Source organism: Oncorhynchus masou, chromosome 3 (genome assembly GCF_036934945.1).
Source record: "Oncorhynchus masou masou isolate Uvic2021 chromosome 3, UVic_Omas_1.1, whole genome shotgun sequence".
Taxonomy (NCBI): Eukaryota; Metazoa; Chordata; class Actinopteri; order Salmoniformes; family Salmonidae; genus Oncorhynchus; species Oncorhynchus masou.
The window spans coordinates 17,825,673-17,841,986 of record NC_088214.1 but is presented as its reverse complement, the minus strand read 5'-3'; the positions used below and the strand labels follow the sequence as shown (position 1 = coordinate 17,841,986).

At 43.2% G+C, this 16,314-nt stretch overlaps 1 protein-coding gene across 1 annotated transcript in view; it reads right to left on the bottom strand.

The window, feature by feature from the left end:
* Positions 1 to 5,966, bottom strand: part of tep1 (telomerase-associated protein 1) — a 29,930-nt gene extending 23,964 nt beyond the window's left edge. Inside the window, 11 exon segments of the mRNA XM_064933255.1 lie at positions 1,379 to 1,488; positions 1,585 to 1,742; positions 1,874 to 1,995; positions 2,856 to 2,927; positions 3,009 to 3,146; positions 3,497 to 3,661; positions 3,774 to 3,923; positions 4,070 to 4,246; positions 4,376 to 4,650; positions 4,653 to 4,898; positions 5,850 to 5,966. Coding sequence (XP_064789327.1) covers positions 1,379 to 1,488; positions 1,585 to 1,742; positions 1,874 to 1,995; positions 2,856 to 2,927; positions 3,009 to 3,146; positions 3,497 to 3,661; positions 3,774 to 3,923; positions 4,070 to 4,246; positions 4,376 to 4,650; positions 4,653 to 4,893 — 1,608 coding nt within the window. The 5' untranslated portion in view covers positions 4,894 to 4,898; positions 5,850 to 5,966.
* Between the last annotated feature and the right edge of the window lie 10,348 nt (positions 5,967 to 16,314).

The window sequence follows — 16,314 nt, the reverse complement described above, 5'->3', positions numbered from 1 at the left end:
TACCAGACACCTTGCCCTGATTGAAAGCAGTGGTTCGCGCTTTCAGTTTCACACGAATGCTGCCATCAATCCAAGGTTTCTGGTTAGGGAATGTTTTAATCGTTGCTATGGGAACGACATCTTCAATGCACGTTCTAATGAACTCGCACACCGAATCAGCGTATTCGTCAATGTTGTTATTTGACGCAATACGAAACATGTCCCAGTCCACGTGATGGAAGCAGTCTTGGAGTGTGGAGTCAGCTTGGTCGGACCAGCGTTGGACAGACCTCAGCGTGGGAGCTTCTTTTTTAGCTTTTGTCTGTAGGCAGGTATCAGCAAAATGGAGTCGTGGTCAGCTTTTCCGAAAGGGGGCGGGGCAGGGCCTTATATGCGTCGCGGAAGTTAGAGTAACAGTGATCCAAGGTTTTTCCGCCCCTGGTTGCACAATCGATATGCTGATAAAATTTAGGGAGTCTTGTTTTCAGATTAGCCTTGTTAAAATCCCCAACAACGATGAATGCAGCCTCCGGATAAATGGTTTCCAGTTTGCAAAGAGCTAAATAAAGTTTGTTCAGAGCCATCGATGTGTCTGCTTGGGGGGATATATACGGCTGTGATTATAATCGAAGAGAATTCTCTTGGTAGGTAATGCGGTCTACATTTGATTGTGAGGAATTCTAAAATCAGGTGAACAGAAGGATTTGAGTTCCTGTATGTTTCTTTCATCGCACCATGCCTCGTTAGCCATTGCGTCTCTCCAGTGAGCCATGTTTCCGTGAAGCACAGAACGTTACAGTCTCTGATGTCCCTCTGGAATGCTACCCTTGCTCGGATTTCATCAACCTTGTTGTCAAGAGACTGGACATTGGCAAGAAGAATGCTAGGAAGTGGGGCACGATGTGCCCGTCTCCGTAGTCTGACCAGAAGACCGCTACGTTTCCCTCTTTTTCGGAGTTGTTTTTTGGGGTCGCTGCATGCGATCCATTCCGTTGTCCTGTTAGTAAGGCAGAACACAGGATCCGCGTCGCGAAAAACATATTCTTGGTCGTACTGATGGTGAGTTGACGCAGATCTTATATACAGTAGTTCTTCTCGGCTGTATGTAATGAAACCTAAGATGACCTGGGGTACTAATGTAAGAAATAACACGTAAAAAAACAAAAAACTGCATAGTTTCCTAGGAACGCGAAGCAAGGCGGCAATCTCTGTCGGCGCAGGCAACTTTTATTTGATCCTCCGCTAGACTTGCATCCTAGTGGTCAAAATCTACATGGATGTTGGACATGTGCTGACAATATATTTTTTATTTGTCCAATGATGTATTCTGCCGATTGCTTGAAAATATTATAAAACAAGTGGGAATTTTTGTTTTTTTAAATTTATCATGGTTACTCACCCTGAAGGTCAGTCTTCCAAGAATCTTCTGATGATGCCGCTCACTGATGCCCTGGGTTATCATATTTCTCAAGTTCCTCAGCATTGCCATGAAGGGCAGAGAGTTACTGTCTGTAAAATAAACAAGGACAGTATTAAAACAATATTACAGCCACAATCTGCAGCATTGATTCACTGTGAGTGTGTGTGTGTGTTTTTAAACTAGACCTATCAGTTTCTCCCAGGTGGAGGCTTTGTTTCCTTCTTGGCTGAGTTTGCGTTCCCATGTGTCTGGCTGTTTGAGCTTCATGCGCTGCCCTGCCCGCTCCCTGTCCCACACCCCACTGAGCCCACTGCGGGAGAACGCCTTGGGGTCACCAGGGTACCTGAAACACACATACAAAGCACAGTATCGAGACTGCATACAGCTCAGAAAAGTAAAAAAAATGTTAGCTAATAGATCGTTGGATCTGTAAAATAGAAAAACATCTCAACTTCGGTGTTTGGTATACAGTACCGCTTTCCCAGTATGGCCAGGACATGCTGAGCAGGCTCTTTGATGTGAAGCCTCTTGATCATCTTTTTCAGACTGAACTCACTCTGCTTCTTATCCACCACAGGTCTCTCCTCCATTTTCAACTTCAAACATTTACATTATAGTAATTTAGCAGACACTCTTATCCGGAGCAACTTACAGTTCATGCAAAATCTTTAAATAGCTGTGGGTTTATATATTTTCAGAAGATGGGTAAGGCTATAGACTGCTGACCTAGCTTCATAAACTCCTAGCTTCAAATAGAGATATCACACACAGTATCACACACAGTATAGGCTACAATATAATTTTTTCGCCATCTTCTGTCAGTAAAATGTATTTAGCAAGAAAATGGCAGTGGAAACACCTTTATGCGCATATAGTGATATAATAACCATCATATCGATGTAAACTTGGAATCACGCGATGATATGGTGTGTGGTTCATTTATTTAATCTGTAGCCTAATAAACCTCCCACTACGACTCAGTTTATTGCAGTTTATTAGGCTACAGATTAAATAAATGAACTTCAAAGGGTAGTAAAAGTGCACAGCGATGAGCATGATGCTCCTTTCCAATAAATATTGAAGGTCTTATTCTGGTGACATGATGATCAATGCTTAAAAATATTAATCTTATCCATAATAATCTCCTATAGACTAGCCTACCCGCTCTGTATCTGCCAGCAGTTGTTGGCTAGAGTGCACATGCCAAGAATTTGCTATTTTACAACAGACTGTGACAAAACTAACCGCTAGAGTTGAAAATGCATTAAAACACATTTTTATTCAGTACATAAAAACTGTGTGCACCAAGTCATCATGCACAGATTGTTATCCGCCAACAAGTCTGTTTGGTGGAAACACCACTAGTGGGAAGTGTAGTATTTTTCTTCATGCGGATTTTATAACATTCACATGAAAATCTGTCGCCAATAGGATGGAAACCTAGCTCCACACTCACATATTTCTGCAGATTGGTGGCATCACTTCCAAGCATTTTTGCCCATTTTTCCAACTGCTGTGTGGATGGTTTCTGTGATGGAGAGAAAGAGAGAAGATGGAGAAGAGAAAAAAACAAGGTGTGTGTGTGTATGTGTACACACGCTTGCCGTACCTTGCCTTTGGGTCTAGAGCAACTGTGTTTGCAGCGATGTTTGCGTGTGTTGTATTTGGCCAGCTGATACTCGTTGAACTGCTTGAACTTGTCTCCCAGGGCTTTCTTCAGACAGGTGGGTAAAGAGTGGCCAAAACACTGAAGATGACATCACAGTGGAATGGTTAGGAGAGATATTCAGTGGATCGGCCTGAGCAAAGCACTGCACAGAATCCCTGATCTACAAATCAGTTTGCCTCCCAAACAACTACTCATTAAGTGATCAAGACGAGCAAACATGTGCAGTACCTTACCGAGTCTGTCCCATGTGGGGAGAGAGAGAGAGCGAGAAACATGTGCAGTACCTTACAGAGTCTGTCCCATGTGGGGAGAGAGAGAGCGCGAGAAACATGTGCAGTACCTTACTGAGTCTGTCACATGTAGAGAGAGACACAAACAAAGAGCAGTTGAGATTAGTAAGAGATTCACTGAGATGGACCAAGACTCACCATGCTGTAGAGTCTCACCACTTCCAGCCAATCAGAGGGTAGCTGCACAGCTGCACAGAAGTACCTACGCACGTGTGGCTTAGTGGTGGGCAGATGGGCAGCAAGAGCCAAAAGGAAGTTAGCTGTGATACGGATGTTCAACTCATGTCTGGTGTAAACTGCAACCTAAAGGGGAACAGGAAAATATGGTAAAATAGGATAACTGTTTAATGCACCTGAAAATCCATAGAGGACCCAAGTTGGACATTACCAAGAGAGGTTCTCCAGTAACACACACCTTGAGGAGAAACTGGGGATCGTCGGAAGAGATGGCTTTGGACAAGTTCTGGATCCTTTTCCAGACACTTTCCTCTACATCCCAGTCCTTCTGACCGGGGGCAGTGTTCTTATTCACCAGAGAACAGCACACTTCGTTCAGCAGCAGGTACTGATTGAAGGGAAAGTGTGAGGAAAATAAATTATGGGGTAGAAAGAGAGAGCAGGAAAGGGGAGGGAGAATGGTTTTGAGGTTCAGGTTGATGTTGAGATACATGGTTTTCTGTGCAAGACTAAATGCAGAATCTACTCCCTCACCTTTTTGTCTTTCAGTTCTTCCTCCAGTTCATCTTTCCCCCTCTCCATCTCACCAAACTCCTGTTCCCCAAATGGCATGGTTTGGTCCAACTTCTCTTCATCCAATGCAATGTCCAGGACAGGCATTTCTGTTGATGCCTCAGTCTCCTCAGCCATGAGGCTGTCCCGGTCAGAATCCTACCATTTCATAAGGAGGAAAGAAAACACATTTAGTACAATGACAACAAAATGTGCATGGACTGGAAGGGACCTTGTGCAAACCACATCAACAAAGCCAGACTGAAAAGGATGCATTGTGCGCTATACCACAGTCATCTCTTCATTGTAAGACAGCGCGTCCTCAGAGGCAGGCTGCCTAATTCTTCCTTCTCCCCCCATCCGCTCGTCTACATTCAGAACCGGAGGGGGGAGTGAACAGGTAGGAGGCAGGAGACATGTAGAGGGTGCCAGGGTTGAAGAGAACAGAGGGGGGAGGGGAGAGGGGGGAGAGAGGGAATGAGAGAAGAGTAGTGAATCCTTCTTTAGGAATTTGTTCTCTGTGCTGAGGAGTGGAGAGGTGAGGAGGGGGAGGTAAGACAGGGAGAAGTGAGGGAGGAGGTGGTAGTGGAGAGGAGGGAGGAGGTGGTGGAGGTGAGCCTGGAGGGCTGGAGAGAGGGGCAGGAGGAGGGCTGGGATACTGGTCCAGAGAAGGACTGAGGCAGCACAGATGCATGGATCAGGAGTCTGTTCTCCATGTTCTGGCCAAGGTAGTTAGAGTAGAGCCCCGCTGATGCAGCCTGCTGGTCCTGGGCCCCATGAGGCTGGAGCAAAGTCAGCACCTTCATCTCTGCTGGAAGACAGGTCAATAGACTGTCAGGCAAATATTCACTCAGCACAGGGAGGGTCCTTTTTATAGTACATCTAGGACAGCGTTTCCCAAACTCAGTCCTCGGGACCCCAAGGGGTGCACGGTTTGGTTTTTGCCCCAACACTACACAGCTGTTTCAAATAATAAAACATTTATGATTAGTTGAATCACCTGTGTTGTGCTAGGGCAAAAAAAACTAAAATGTACACCCCTTGGGGTCCCGAGGAGAGTTTGAGAAACACAGCTCTAGGACAAACAGATTACACAGTACCTCAAGGTAAGAATGTATTTGTACTGTTTTACACCGATTGTAACCTGTGCACGTGGAAAGTGAACTTTGAAACTCGGGTGACTACGTTTGTTAGAGTTAAGCAGAACATCCGCATTCTAGCCAGGTCTTATTTAAACAGTCAACGGTAAAACATACAAAAGGGCATTCATGTGTTTGGGTGGGTCGCTTGAATGACAAAGAGAGTGGTAAAAAAAGAACAAAGTTCACTCGACACATAAAGATTGTCTTGTGCTTTAGATATGACTGGCTCATTAAATTAATGACAAATCCAGAACCATGCACCAATGCTGTTCTGTCCATGTCCAGACAGAAGTGGTGCTTGTACACAATGATAGATTGGTACAGTACTGCCTAGCTCTGGTCCAGGGCGTTAGGGACGCGCACTAACGCCCTGGACCAGAAGTATAGCTTATCAATGTTCTTCCTACAAATATAATAACACAGCAACACGAATGTCTAGACTAGAATACATTGTGCCCATAGAACAATATTGTGGGAAATGCACAGGGATGAAAGTCTAAAACCAGGTAGTAATCAAAAGGCACATTGAAGTAGCTAGGCTACCCAGACTTACAGGTACTTTGAATGGGCGTGACTGTAGCTAAGTCTTCTGAAAGTCACAAACAGGGACGCAAACTTACCTAATAAGTAGCGGGACAACTACTGGCTAACACTTCAAAAATAATTCTATATGTGTTCAGTTTCCAAATCACTGGTTCAGAGCAGCCAGATGAAATATTATTTCCGCGTACGTCTCCGCCATGTAGCTGTCAGTCAGACGAGCGCAGTCTATACATCTATCCTCTACGGACACCGTAGGAGATCATATGATCCGGCGCTCCTCCCCTCCGTTTGTTTTCACGGAAGTAAAAACTATCAATGTGGTAGCTAGCTAACTAACATTTGTCTTTCCGACTGAAAATTATCTTTAGAAACATAACACTAGTCAGATAAAATGTTGTTCCAGGAGAATATGACTAATTGTGTTACTTTTCAAACCAAATTAAGCTCAGTTATGGATGTGTTGGCCAAAACTGCGGTGGCAGAAATAAGTAAAATGTTCGATGATGGGTTTGCTGTTTTACGCTTGGAAATGTGCAGAAGAGAAAATGAAATTGAAACCTTGAAAAGACAATTATTGTTTATGAAGAACGAACGGCAAACGACGAGGTCCAAAACGCAAGAAGCAGGCTGTTCTTCTACATGCTCGTCCTCTTCCAGCAGAACGGAGGAGGGACGGGGTGAGCCACATCCGGCTTACTGTACTCATAGAAATATAATTCTGAAATATGTTGCTGCAAATCTCAACTCAAGGGTCAATTCTTCAAAAATATATAAAATGCAGTAGGATTGAATCCTTTAGCACAATGCCTAACTACTGTAGCTAGGTTTCAGTTGTATTGTTTACTTTGTTAAATTGTGCAGTGCTCTCTCTATTGATTTTGACATACCAGTAACGTTATGCTTCTGACAATTCATTAAAACCTCCTCTTCAGGGTCCAAGGGGTCTGATGAGGATGCTGGTGAAAGGACTTCTGTTGAGCAGAATGCCAGAGAGAAAAATGACCAACTGGATCGAAATAGACCACAGCCACATGCAGAAGAAGTAGAGGGGCTTGATGAACGGTACAGGTCTGGCCACAGAGAGAAGAGTAGTGGACTAGAGTTAGTGAAGAGAGAGCAAGTGGAGGAGTATGATGTTATTTCACTACATTCATCAGGAAGTGAACATGGCACAGAGAGTTCAGATCATGAGGAAACTGAGTTTGCTGTGGATGAGAGAGAGAGTCAGCTCTGGGCGTCTTTAACAGAGCGCAACTGTGACTCGGAGGGTCCAGATTACCATAAGTGCACAGAACAATATCCACTGGATCAAGATACAGACATACAGCTCATTCAAAGTGCAGCGGAGGGTCTCGATAGCATTCCATCGTCCGAGATGGGTGACATTAACAGAGTTATGAAAGAAGAGATGCGAGCACAGTCTGTTTGGAATGACAGAAGGACCCCTACAGATTTGGTTCAGGCACAGCCAGGACAGCACAGAGAAACCATGCACCCAGAGAGAACCCAGGATGGGACAACTACCAGAGTGCCGTCAGACAAACAAACGCTAGCCAATGAGGGTGCTGGATATTCCAATGTTTGGCTAAACAGTGTATTTTCGCTTGCCCCAAATAGTTTTCACTCAGCAAAGGTATCCCCAAGGAGAACCCCAGCAAGAGAGAAGTGGTTTGTTTGCTCCTTCTGTGGAAAGAGCTTTGACCGGTTTGGTCACCTGGAGATGCATCAGCGGATTCATACGGGAGAGAAACCGTACAGCTGTGTCACGTGTGGGAGGTGTTTCGCTCAGCAGAGTAATCTCCGCACACACCAGCGAGTACACAGGGCCCTCAGAACAAACCAAACTGTCTACTGATCCATCACCATGACGAGACAATTTAGAGCATCCTGGAGAAACCAGAAGCCCATCCCACACATTATGAAACACAACCTCATTGACAAACATTTTCTAATGAGAAGACCATCAAGACACTTGCAGAAAGCAGCAGTGTGTTACCTTTGTCTTCCCATTCTATAAAGTGAGAGCAGTGAGACCCTACCACAACTGTTGCACTAGTGGTGCTTATATACTGTAGTGAGGGATCAGAGTTGCAGGTTTACAGCTTCCTGCTTATAACCTTTTAAGGAACGCTTAAGAGAAGGATCTCCATCATCTTTAGGTTTTTGTAGAGCTATGCCAGACTAACACTACAATGGACATGCTTTTGTCAATGCATACATTTTTATGAATAAATGTGAATTCTCTCAAACTTTGAGCCCTTTCATGTGTGTGGATTCTATAGGTGCCAGGATAAATGTTCAGGAGGGCTAACATCTGAAATGTTGCAGATAGAACTGACATGGGTCCTTGATGTACATGAGAACCATATCTATTATACACAATGTATCTCTACATTTTTATACAGAACATTCTGTAACGTTGTACCCTACTGAATTCAACCCTTATTAACGTCTTACGCCAACATATTTGTGTGTGTGTGGGGGGGGGGGGGGGGGTGTATTTACACTGAACAAAAATATAAATGCAACATGCATTTACAGTTCATATAAATCAGTCAATTGATAAATTCATTAGGCCCTAATCTATGGATTTCACTTGACTGGGAATCCAGATATGCACCTTAAAGAAAAGTAGGGATGAGGATCAGAAAATGAGTCAGTATCTGGTGTGACCACCATTTGTCTCATGCAGCGTGACACATTTCCTTCGCATAAAGTTGATCAGTCTTGATTGTGGCCTGTGGAATGTTGCCCCACTCAATGGCTGTGCGAAGTTGCTGGATATTGGTGGGAACTGGAACACGCTGTCTTACACGTCGATCCAGAGCATCCCAAACATGGTCAATGGGTGACATGTCTGGTGAGTATGCAGGCCATGGAAGAACTGGGACATTTTCAGCTTCCATAAATGATGTACAGACTCTTATGACATGGAGCCGTGTATTATCATACTGAAACATGAGGTGATGGCTGAGGATGAATGGCACGACTATGGGCCTCTGGAACTCGTCATCGTAGCTCTGCATTAAAATTGACATCACTAAAATCTCATATGTATACGTATATACTGTACTCTATATCATCTACTGCATCTTTATGTAATACATGTATCACTAGCCACTTTAAACTATGCCACTTTGTTTACATACTCATCTCATATGTATATACTGTACTCGATACCATCTACTGCATCTTGCCTACGCCGCTCTGTACCATCACTCATTCATATATCTTTATGTACATATTCTTTATCCCTTTACACGTATGTGTATAAGGTAGTAGTTTTGGAATTGTTAGCTAGATTACTCGTTGGTTATTACTGCATTGTCGGAACGAGAAGCACAAGCATTTCGCTACACTCGCATTAACATCTGCTAACCATGTGTATGTGACAAATAAAATTTGATTTGATTTGAAATGCAATTGTGTTCGTTGTCCATAGCTTATGCCTGTCCATACTGTAACCCCACCGCCACCATGGGACACTCTGTTCACAACGTTGACATCAGCAAAACGCTTGCCCACACAATGTCATACACGCTGTCTGCCATCTACCCGGTACAGTTGAAACCGGCATTCATCCATGAAGAACACACTTCTCCCAACATGCCAGTGGCCATGGATGGTGAGCATTTGCCCACTGATGTCGGTTGACGCTGAACTGCATTCAGGTCAAGACCCTGGTTAGGACGAAGAGCACGCAGATGAGCTTCCCTGAGACGGTTTCTAACAGTTTGTGCAGAAATTCTTCGGGTTGTGTAAACCCACAGTTTCATCAGCTGTTTGGGTGGCTTTTCTCAGACAATCCAGCAGGTGAAGAAGCTGGATGTGGAGGTCCTGGGCTGGCATGGTTACACATGGTTCGCAGTTGTGAGCCTGGTTGAATTCCATAAAATTCCATTGGATGCGGCTTACAGAAGAGAAATTAACGTTAAATGATCTAATAACAGCTCTGTTGGACATTCAGTCAGCATGCCAATTGCAAGCTCCCTCAACTTGAGACAACTGTGGCATTGTGTTGTGTGACTCAACTGCACATTTTAGTGGCCTTCTATTGTCCCAAGCACAAGGTGCACCTGTGTAATGATCATGCTGTTTAATCAGCTTCTTGATATGCCACACCTGTGAGGTGGATGGAATAACTTGGCAAAGGAGAAATGCTCACTAACAGGGATGTAAACAAATTTGTTGCCAAAATTTGAGAGAAATAAGATTTTTGTGTGTATGGAGCATTTCTGGGATCTTTTATTTCAGCTCATGAAACATGGGATTAACACATTACAATATATAGTTATATTTTTGGTTCAGTGTATATGGTTAGCTAAAATGACAGCACAAGCACCACTGATGTGGTTAGACAAGACTGGGTTTATAGTTAACACAGTGATGCTGCAATCTTGTCTAATCTCTACTTCGCTGGTAAATATTGTTTACATAGTGGAACACAAGAAGGCAATGCTGATGTAAAAAAGGACAAAAATCAACCATGAAAGTGAGCATGAGATTGCCAAACGCTTACTCTTCAGTCAAACTGTATCCCTGTTCAGTTCACTGGAATAAGTAACAAGCCTTCATGACCATTGGGTTAGGGTGGAGCTGAGGGCAGTTCCATTTTCAACTGACTTCTTCCACCCTTTCGATATGCTCTGTCCTCTGGGGTGTAGGAGGATGGCGTTGGAGTGTGGTTTGGGCTAGAGGAACCCGTTGCTGTAGTGGAAGTAGTTGGAGAGTGCTTCTGAGATCTGGTAAGAGCTGATGTGTACAGTCGGTCTTGTCAACCTGTCTGTGTCCCCAGTCTTCCCCTTTGGTCACCCCCTCCTGACAACCCAGGTCACTGAGCTCCACACTGCCATATTATACGTTTTGCTCTGGGACCAGGTTGGCTTCATGGGGACAAGGGAGGAAGGCCAGTCCTGAGAAATTGAGCCCCACAGTGTAGGTGTCATAAATTATTTTTAATTTTTTTAATTTTACCAAGGCAAGTCAGTTAAGAACACATTCTTATTTTCAATGACGGCCTGGGAACAGTGGGTTAACTGCCTGTTCAGGGGCAGAACGACAGATTTGTACCTTGTCAGCTCGGGGGTTTGAACTTGCATAAAACCTTGCGGTCAAACAGGGAAATGTTTCCAATCGTTTTCCCACCATTCATCTTTCTCATAGGGGATTTTAGAAACACTTAAGGGTTGTTTTATTGTAGGCTTACCCCGATGTGATGTTTTGATAACAATGTAAATCTCTCAGACAAGGACTTTTATTAATATATTCAGCTCTATTTACTCTCAGATCTGAAAATGCTAATTAGCATCTCTCGCTGACACCTTTGCTAACAGTTATGTCAATTTAAAACTTGCACAAGACGGTTCACAGAATTATCAATTTAAAGACATTTTGCAAATGTATTCATTACTAGCCAACATTAGATGGTTAATCCAGAGATTCTTACCTTTGCCTCGACTCGGCAGTCTCGTCCAGATCATCATGGCATTTGTAGTTCTTTATGATAGCCACAATAGCAGCTAGTTAGTGTTTCATTTTTTGGGGGTTAAATACAGGTAAATATATTAATAAGTCACCTTGTCCTAGAGAGATTTACACGGTTATCAAAATGTCACACCAAGGTAAGCCTACATGAAACACAGCCATTATATGAAGTGTTTCTATAATTGGAAAAATGAATGGTGGAAAAATGATTGGAACCATTTCCTTGTTTGACCGCTAGGTTTTATGGTTATTATGACTCATACTGTGGTACTCTATTGAGAGCTACATATTGCCAGGCATTGAGAGAAATAGATAGACCTGTGAGTTATTACATAGTAAACTTAATGTGCATTTTTAAACTTTCACAAATCTGTTCCTCTATATTGCCATCTCTTCAATCTAAGCCTACAGGATAGTGTGTGCCCTATAAGGCCTGGAGGGAACAAACAATATTACAAAAAATACATTCCACTGCATGAGCCACAGACATTGCCTGACAACTCACCCTGAATTTAATTCCGCTGCTCTATGATCGCTTCATACATTCAGTCCGAATCTGCCATTCTAGAAGTCGTTTGTGTAACTTCAAAATGGGGGGGGGGGCATTGTACAAAACAAATGAATCAACGACTGGACCGCCTCCAACAAATCTATCCACATCCGAGTATAAATGTTGATAACATCATTGTGTAGGCCGGCTCTGGCTCAACCCATCGTTTCTGTGACCAATCAGAACGGTCAGAAAGTGTTCACATTCTAGAAATTGTCGCAGGGGAGGGAGGCAAATTCAGACTCTTTGTGGTGTAGAAATGTCAGTTGAACTAGAGCAATGTGAATGGGTAGCCAGGCAACATCAGATTTGATATACTAAAGAGGATTCTTGGAGGGGTTGATGTACGTTGAATGAATTGTGTGGTTAATGGCAAAAACAAAGAGAGCTTGTTTGCCCTAGTGGTTTTTGATGTGGAGTCCCTCCCGACCTGAGCACAGCTGGGATATGATGAAAATATGGAGTCATTTTGAAAGTTCTTAAGACATGCATCTCACCAATATCGGCAGTAAAGTATTGCAATGCAATCTAAGAAACGGAATGTTCTCATTTCAGGAAGAGCTCATGATGTCTGGCTGCAGTTTTGCAGCTGTGAACTGGAATATGCCACCCCAATCAGACTCAAACAGCGATTTCAGTGGACCTCCTGCGACAATTTGCAGCCCTGCAGCCCGATTGTGGGGTGTCTTTTGAGGGGGATTACCTTGGCTTTTCCTAAATCCAATGCATGCTGAAAGTTAATTATTGTATTTTAAATAGGAAATCAAACCATACATGCAAATATTTTTTACTATGAGTTGTAGTAAAAAATATTTAAAAAATCTCCAGACAATTAAGCTCCACCGGAAGCTCACAAATTAGTCATTTGAGGAGTTAAAACACTGGCAGTTTGAACGAGAGACTGTCAGGAAGTTGGCACCACTGACCTCGGATGGATCAAATTGTCCTCTCTGTCCACAGGTATGTCAATGATAACAATTTAAGGAATAACTATAAAGTCTCAGTAAGCTAAGATTCTTATATGTCCTCATATACAGTTGAAGTTGGAAGTTTACATTCACCTTAGCCAAATACATTTCCTGATATTTTACGTAGTAAAGATGCCCTGTCTTAGGTCAGTTAGGATCATCACTTTATTTTAAGAATATGAAATGTCATAATAGTAGAGAAATGATTTATTTGAGCTTTTATTTATTTCATCACATCCCAGTGGGTCAGAAGTTTACATACACCCAATTAGTATTTGGTAGCATTGCCTTTAAATTGTTTAACTTGGGTCAAACGTTACGGGTAGCCTCCAACACAAGCTTTCCACAATAGGTTGGGTGAATTTTGGACCATTCCTCCTGGCAGAGCTGGTGTAACTGAGTCAGGTTTGTAGGCCTCCTTGCTCACACACGCTTTTTTAGTTCTGCCCACAAATTTTCTATAGGATTGAGGTCAGGGCTTTGTGATGGCCACTCCAATACCTTGACTTTGTCACAAGTATTTGTGCCACAAGTATGCCACATGTATGCTTGGGGTCTTTGTCCATTTGGAAGAACCATTTGCTACCAAGCTTTAACTTCCTGACAAATGTCTTGAGATGTTGCTTCAATATATCCACATAGTTTTCCTGCCTCGTGATGCCATCTATTTTGTGAATAGCACCCGTCCCTCCTGCAGCAAAGCACCCTGACAACATGATGCTGCCACCCCCGTGCTTCATGGTTGGGATGGTGTTCTTCAGCTTGCAAGCCTCCCCCTTTTCCTCCAAACATAACGATGGTCATTATGGCAAAACAGTTCTGTTTTTGTTTCATCAGACCAGAGGACATTGATCCAAAAAGTACGATCTTTGTCCCCATGTGCAGTTGCAACCCATAGTCTGGCTTTTTTATGGTGGTTTTGGAGTAATGGCTTCTTCCTTGCTGAGCTGCCTTTCAGGTAATGTCGATATAGGACTCGTTTTACTGTGGATATAGATACTTTTGTACCAGTTTCCCCCAGAATCTTCACAAGGTCCTTTACTGTTGTTCTGGGGTTGATATGCACTTTTCGCACCAAAGTACGTTCATCTCTAGGAGAGAGAACGCGTCTTCTTCCTGAGCTTTATGACGGCCGCGTGGTCCCATGGTGTTTATACTTGCGTACTATTGTTTGTATAGATGAATATGGTACCTTTTTAAGCATTTGGAAATTGCTCCCAAGGATGAACCAGACTTGGGGAGGTCTCCAATTTTATTTCTGAGGTCTTGGCTGATTTCTTTAGATTTTCCCATGATGTCAAGCAAAGAGGCACTGAGTTTGAAGATAGGCCTTGAAATACATCCACATGTACACCTCCAATTGACTCAAATTATGTCAATTAGCCAGAAGCTAAGTCAGAAGCTTCTAAAGCCATGACATAATTTTCTGGAATGGTCCAAGCTGTTTAAAGGCACAGTCAACTTAGTGTACGTAAACTTCTGACACACTGGAATTGTGATACAGTGTATTAGAAGGGAAATAATCTGTCTGTAAACAATTGTTGGAAAAATTACTTGTGTCATGCACAAAGTAGATGTCCTAAACGACTTGCCAAAACTATAGTTTAACAAGACATTTGTGGAGTGGTTGAAAAACGAGTTGTAATGACTCCAAAATAAGTGTATGTAAACTTCCGACTTCAACTGTATATTATGAATTCAATGCTCTTCATAAATGTTAAGGGGAAATACTTTTGTATATATAGTGTATGTGGACACCACTTAACATTTGTGGATTTGGCTATTTCAGCCATGCCATACATTATGTATAAAATTGAGCGCACAGCCATGCAATCTCCATAAACTTTCAACATGGCACTGTCATAGGATGCCACCTTTCCAACAAGTCAGTTCGTCAAGTTTCTGCACTGCTAGAGGTGCCCCGGTCAACTGTAAGTGCTGTTATTGTGAATTGGAAACGTATAGGAGCAACAACGACTCAGTGACAAAGTGGTAGGCGGCACAAGCTTAAGCAAAGGGACCGCAAAGTACTGAAGCACTTAAAAATTGTCTGTCCTCGGTTGCAACACTCACTACGGAGTTCCAAACTGCCTCTGGAAGCAACGTCAGCACAATACCTGTTCGGTGGGAGGTTCATGAAATGGGTTTCCATGGCCGAGCAGCCGCACACAAGACTAAAATCACTATGGTTCGGGCTAGGCCCCTTAGTTCCAGAGAAGGGAAATCTTAACGCTACAGCATACAACGACATTCTGTGCTTCCAACTTTGTGGCAACGGTTTGGGGCAAGCCCTTTCCGGTTTCAGCATGACAATGCCCCTAACACAAAGCGAGGTCCATAACGAAATGGTTTGTTGAGATCGGTGTGGAAGAAACTGACTGGGGTGCACAGAGTCCTGACCTCAACCAGAACCCTGTTCAACCATAACCCAAAAGAGCTTCGGGACATCAGAACAGAGATTACTGACCTTGAATTGGACAAACTATTTTTCTTGAATGAGTCGGACAAGAGGGATTTACATCAGACACCCGAACAGGCCCTCATCCCTTTCATTCGCAGGAGATTTCACAGAAGGAGATCTGGGTGCCTTGTGAGGATCAGGCAACGAGTGGCTAATCTGCCTTTGCCATTCATAATTATTAGCCAATGTACAATCGCTGGAAAAAAATTGGGACAAATTAAAATCACACATCCTACCAACGGGACATTTAAAAACTGTAATATCTTATGTTTCACTGAGTCGTGGCTGAACGACGATAGTGTATAACCCGCCAGCTGTATGTTATCCATATCGTCAGGATCGAACAGCAGCCTCTGGTAAGACAAGGAGTGGTGGTCTATGTATATTTGTAAACAACAGCTGGTACACTAAGGAAGTCTCGAGGTTTTGCTCGGCTGAGGTAGAGTATCTCATGATAAGCGTTAAACTCTCTTGGTAGATAGACCACACTATCTGTATTTTCCGTAGCTGTGTACATACTAAGACCACACTCAAGGAGCTGTATACCGCCATAAGCAAATAGGAACATGTTCAGAGGCGGCGCTCCATGCCAAATGTGCAACAAGAGGGGGAAAAAATTCTAGACCACCTTTACTCCACACAAAAAGACACGTACAAAGCTCACCCTCCATTTGGCAAATATGAACATAATTCTATCCTCCTGATTCCTGCTTATAAGCAAAAATTAAAGCAGGAAGCACCAATGACTCTGTCAATAAAAAAGTGGTCAGATGAAGCAGATGCTAAACTACAGGACTGTTTTGTTAGCACAGACTGGAATATGTTCCGGGATTCTTCCGATGGCATTGAGGAGTATACCACATCAGTCACTGGCTTCATCGATGACATCATCCCCACAGTGACTGTACGTACATACCCCAACCAGAAGCCATGGATTACAGGCAACATCCTCACTGAACTAAAAGGTAGAGCTGCCGCATTCAAGGTGCGGGACTCTAACCTGGAAGATTATAAGAAACCGTGATTTGCCCTCCAACAAACCATCAAACGGGCAAAGCGTCAATACAGGACTAAGATAG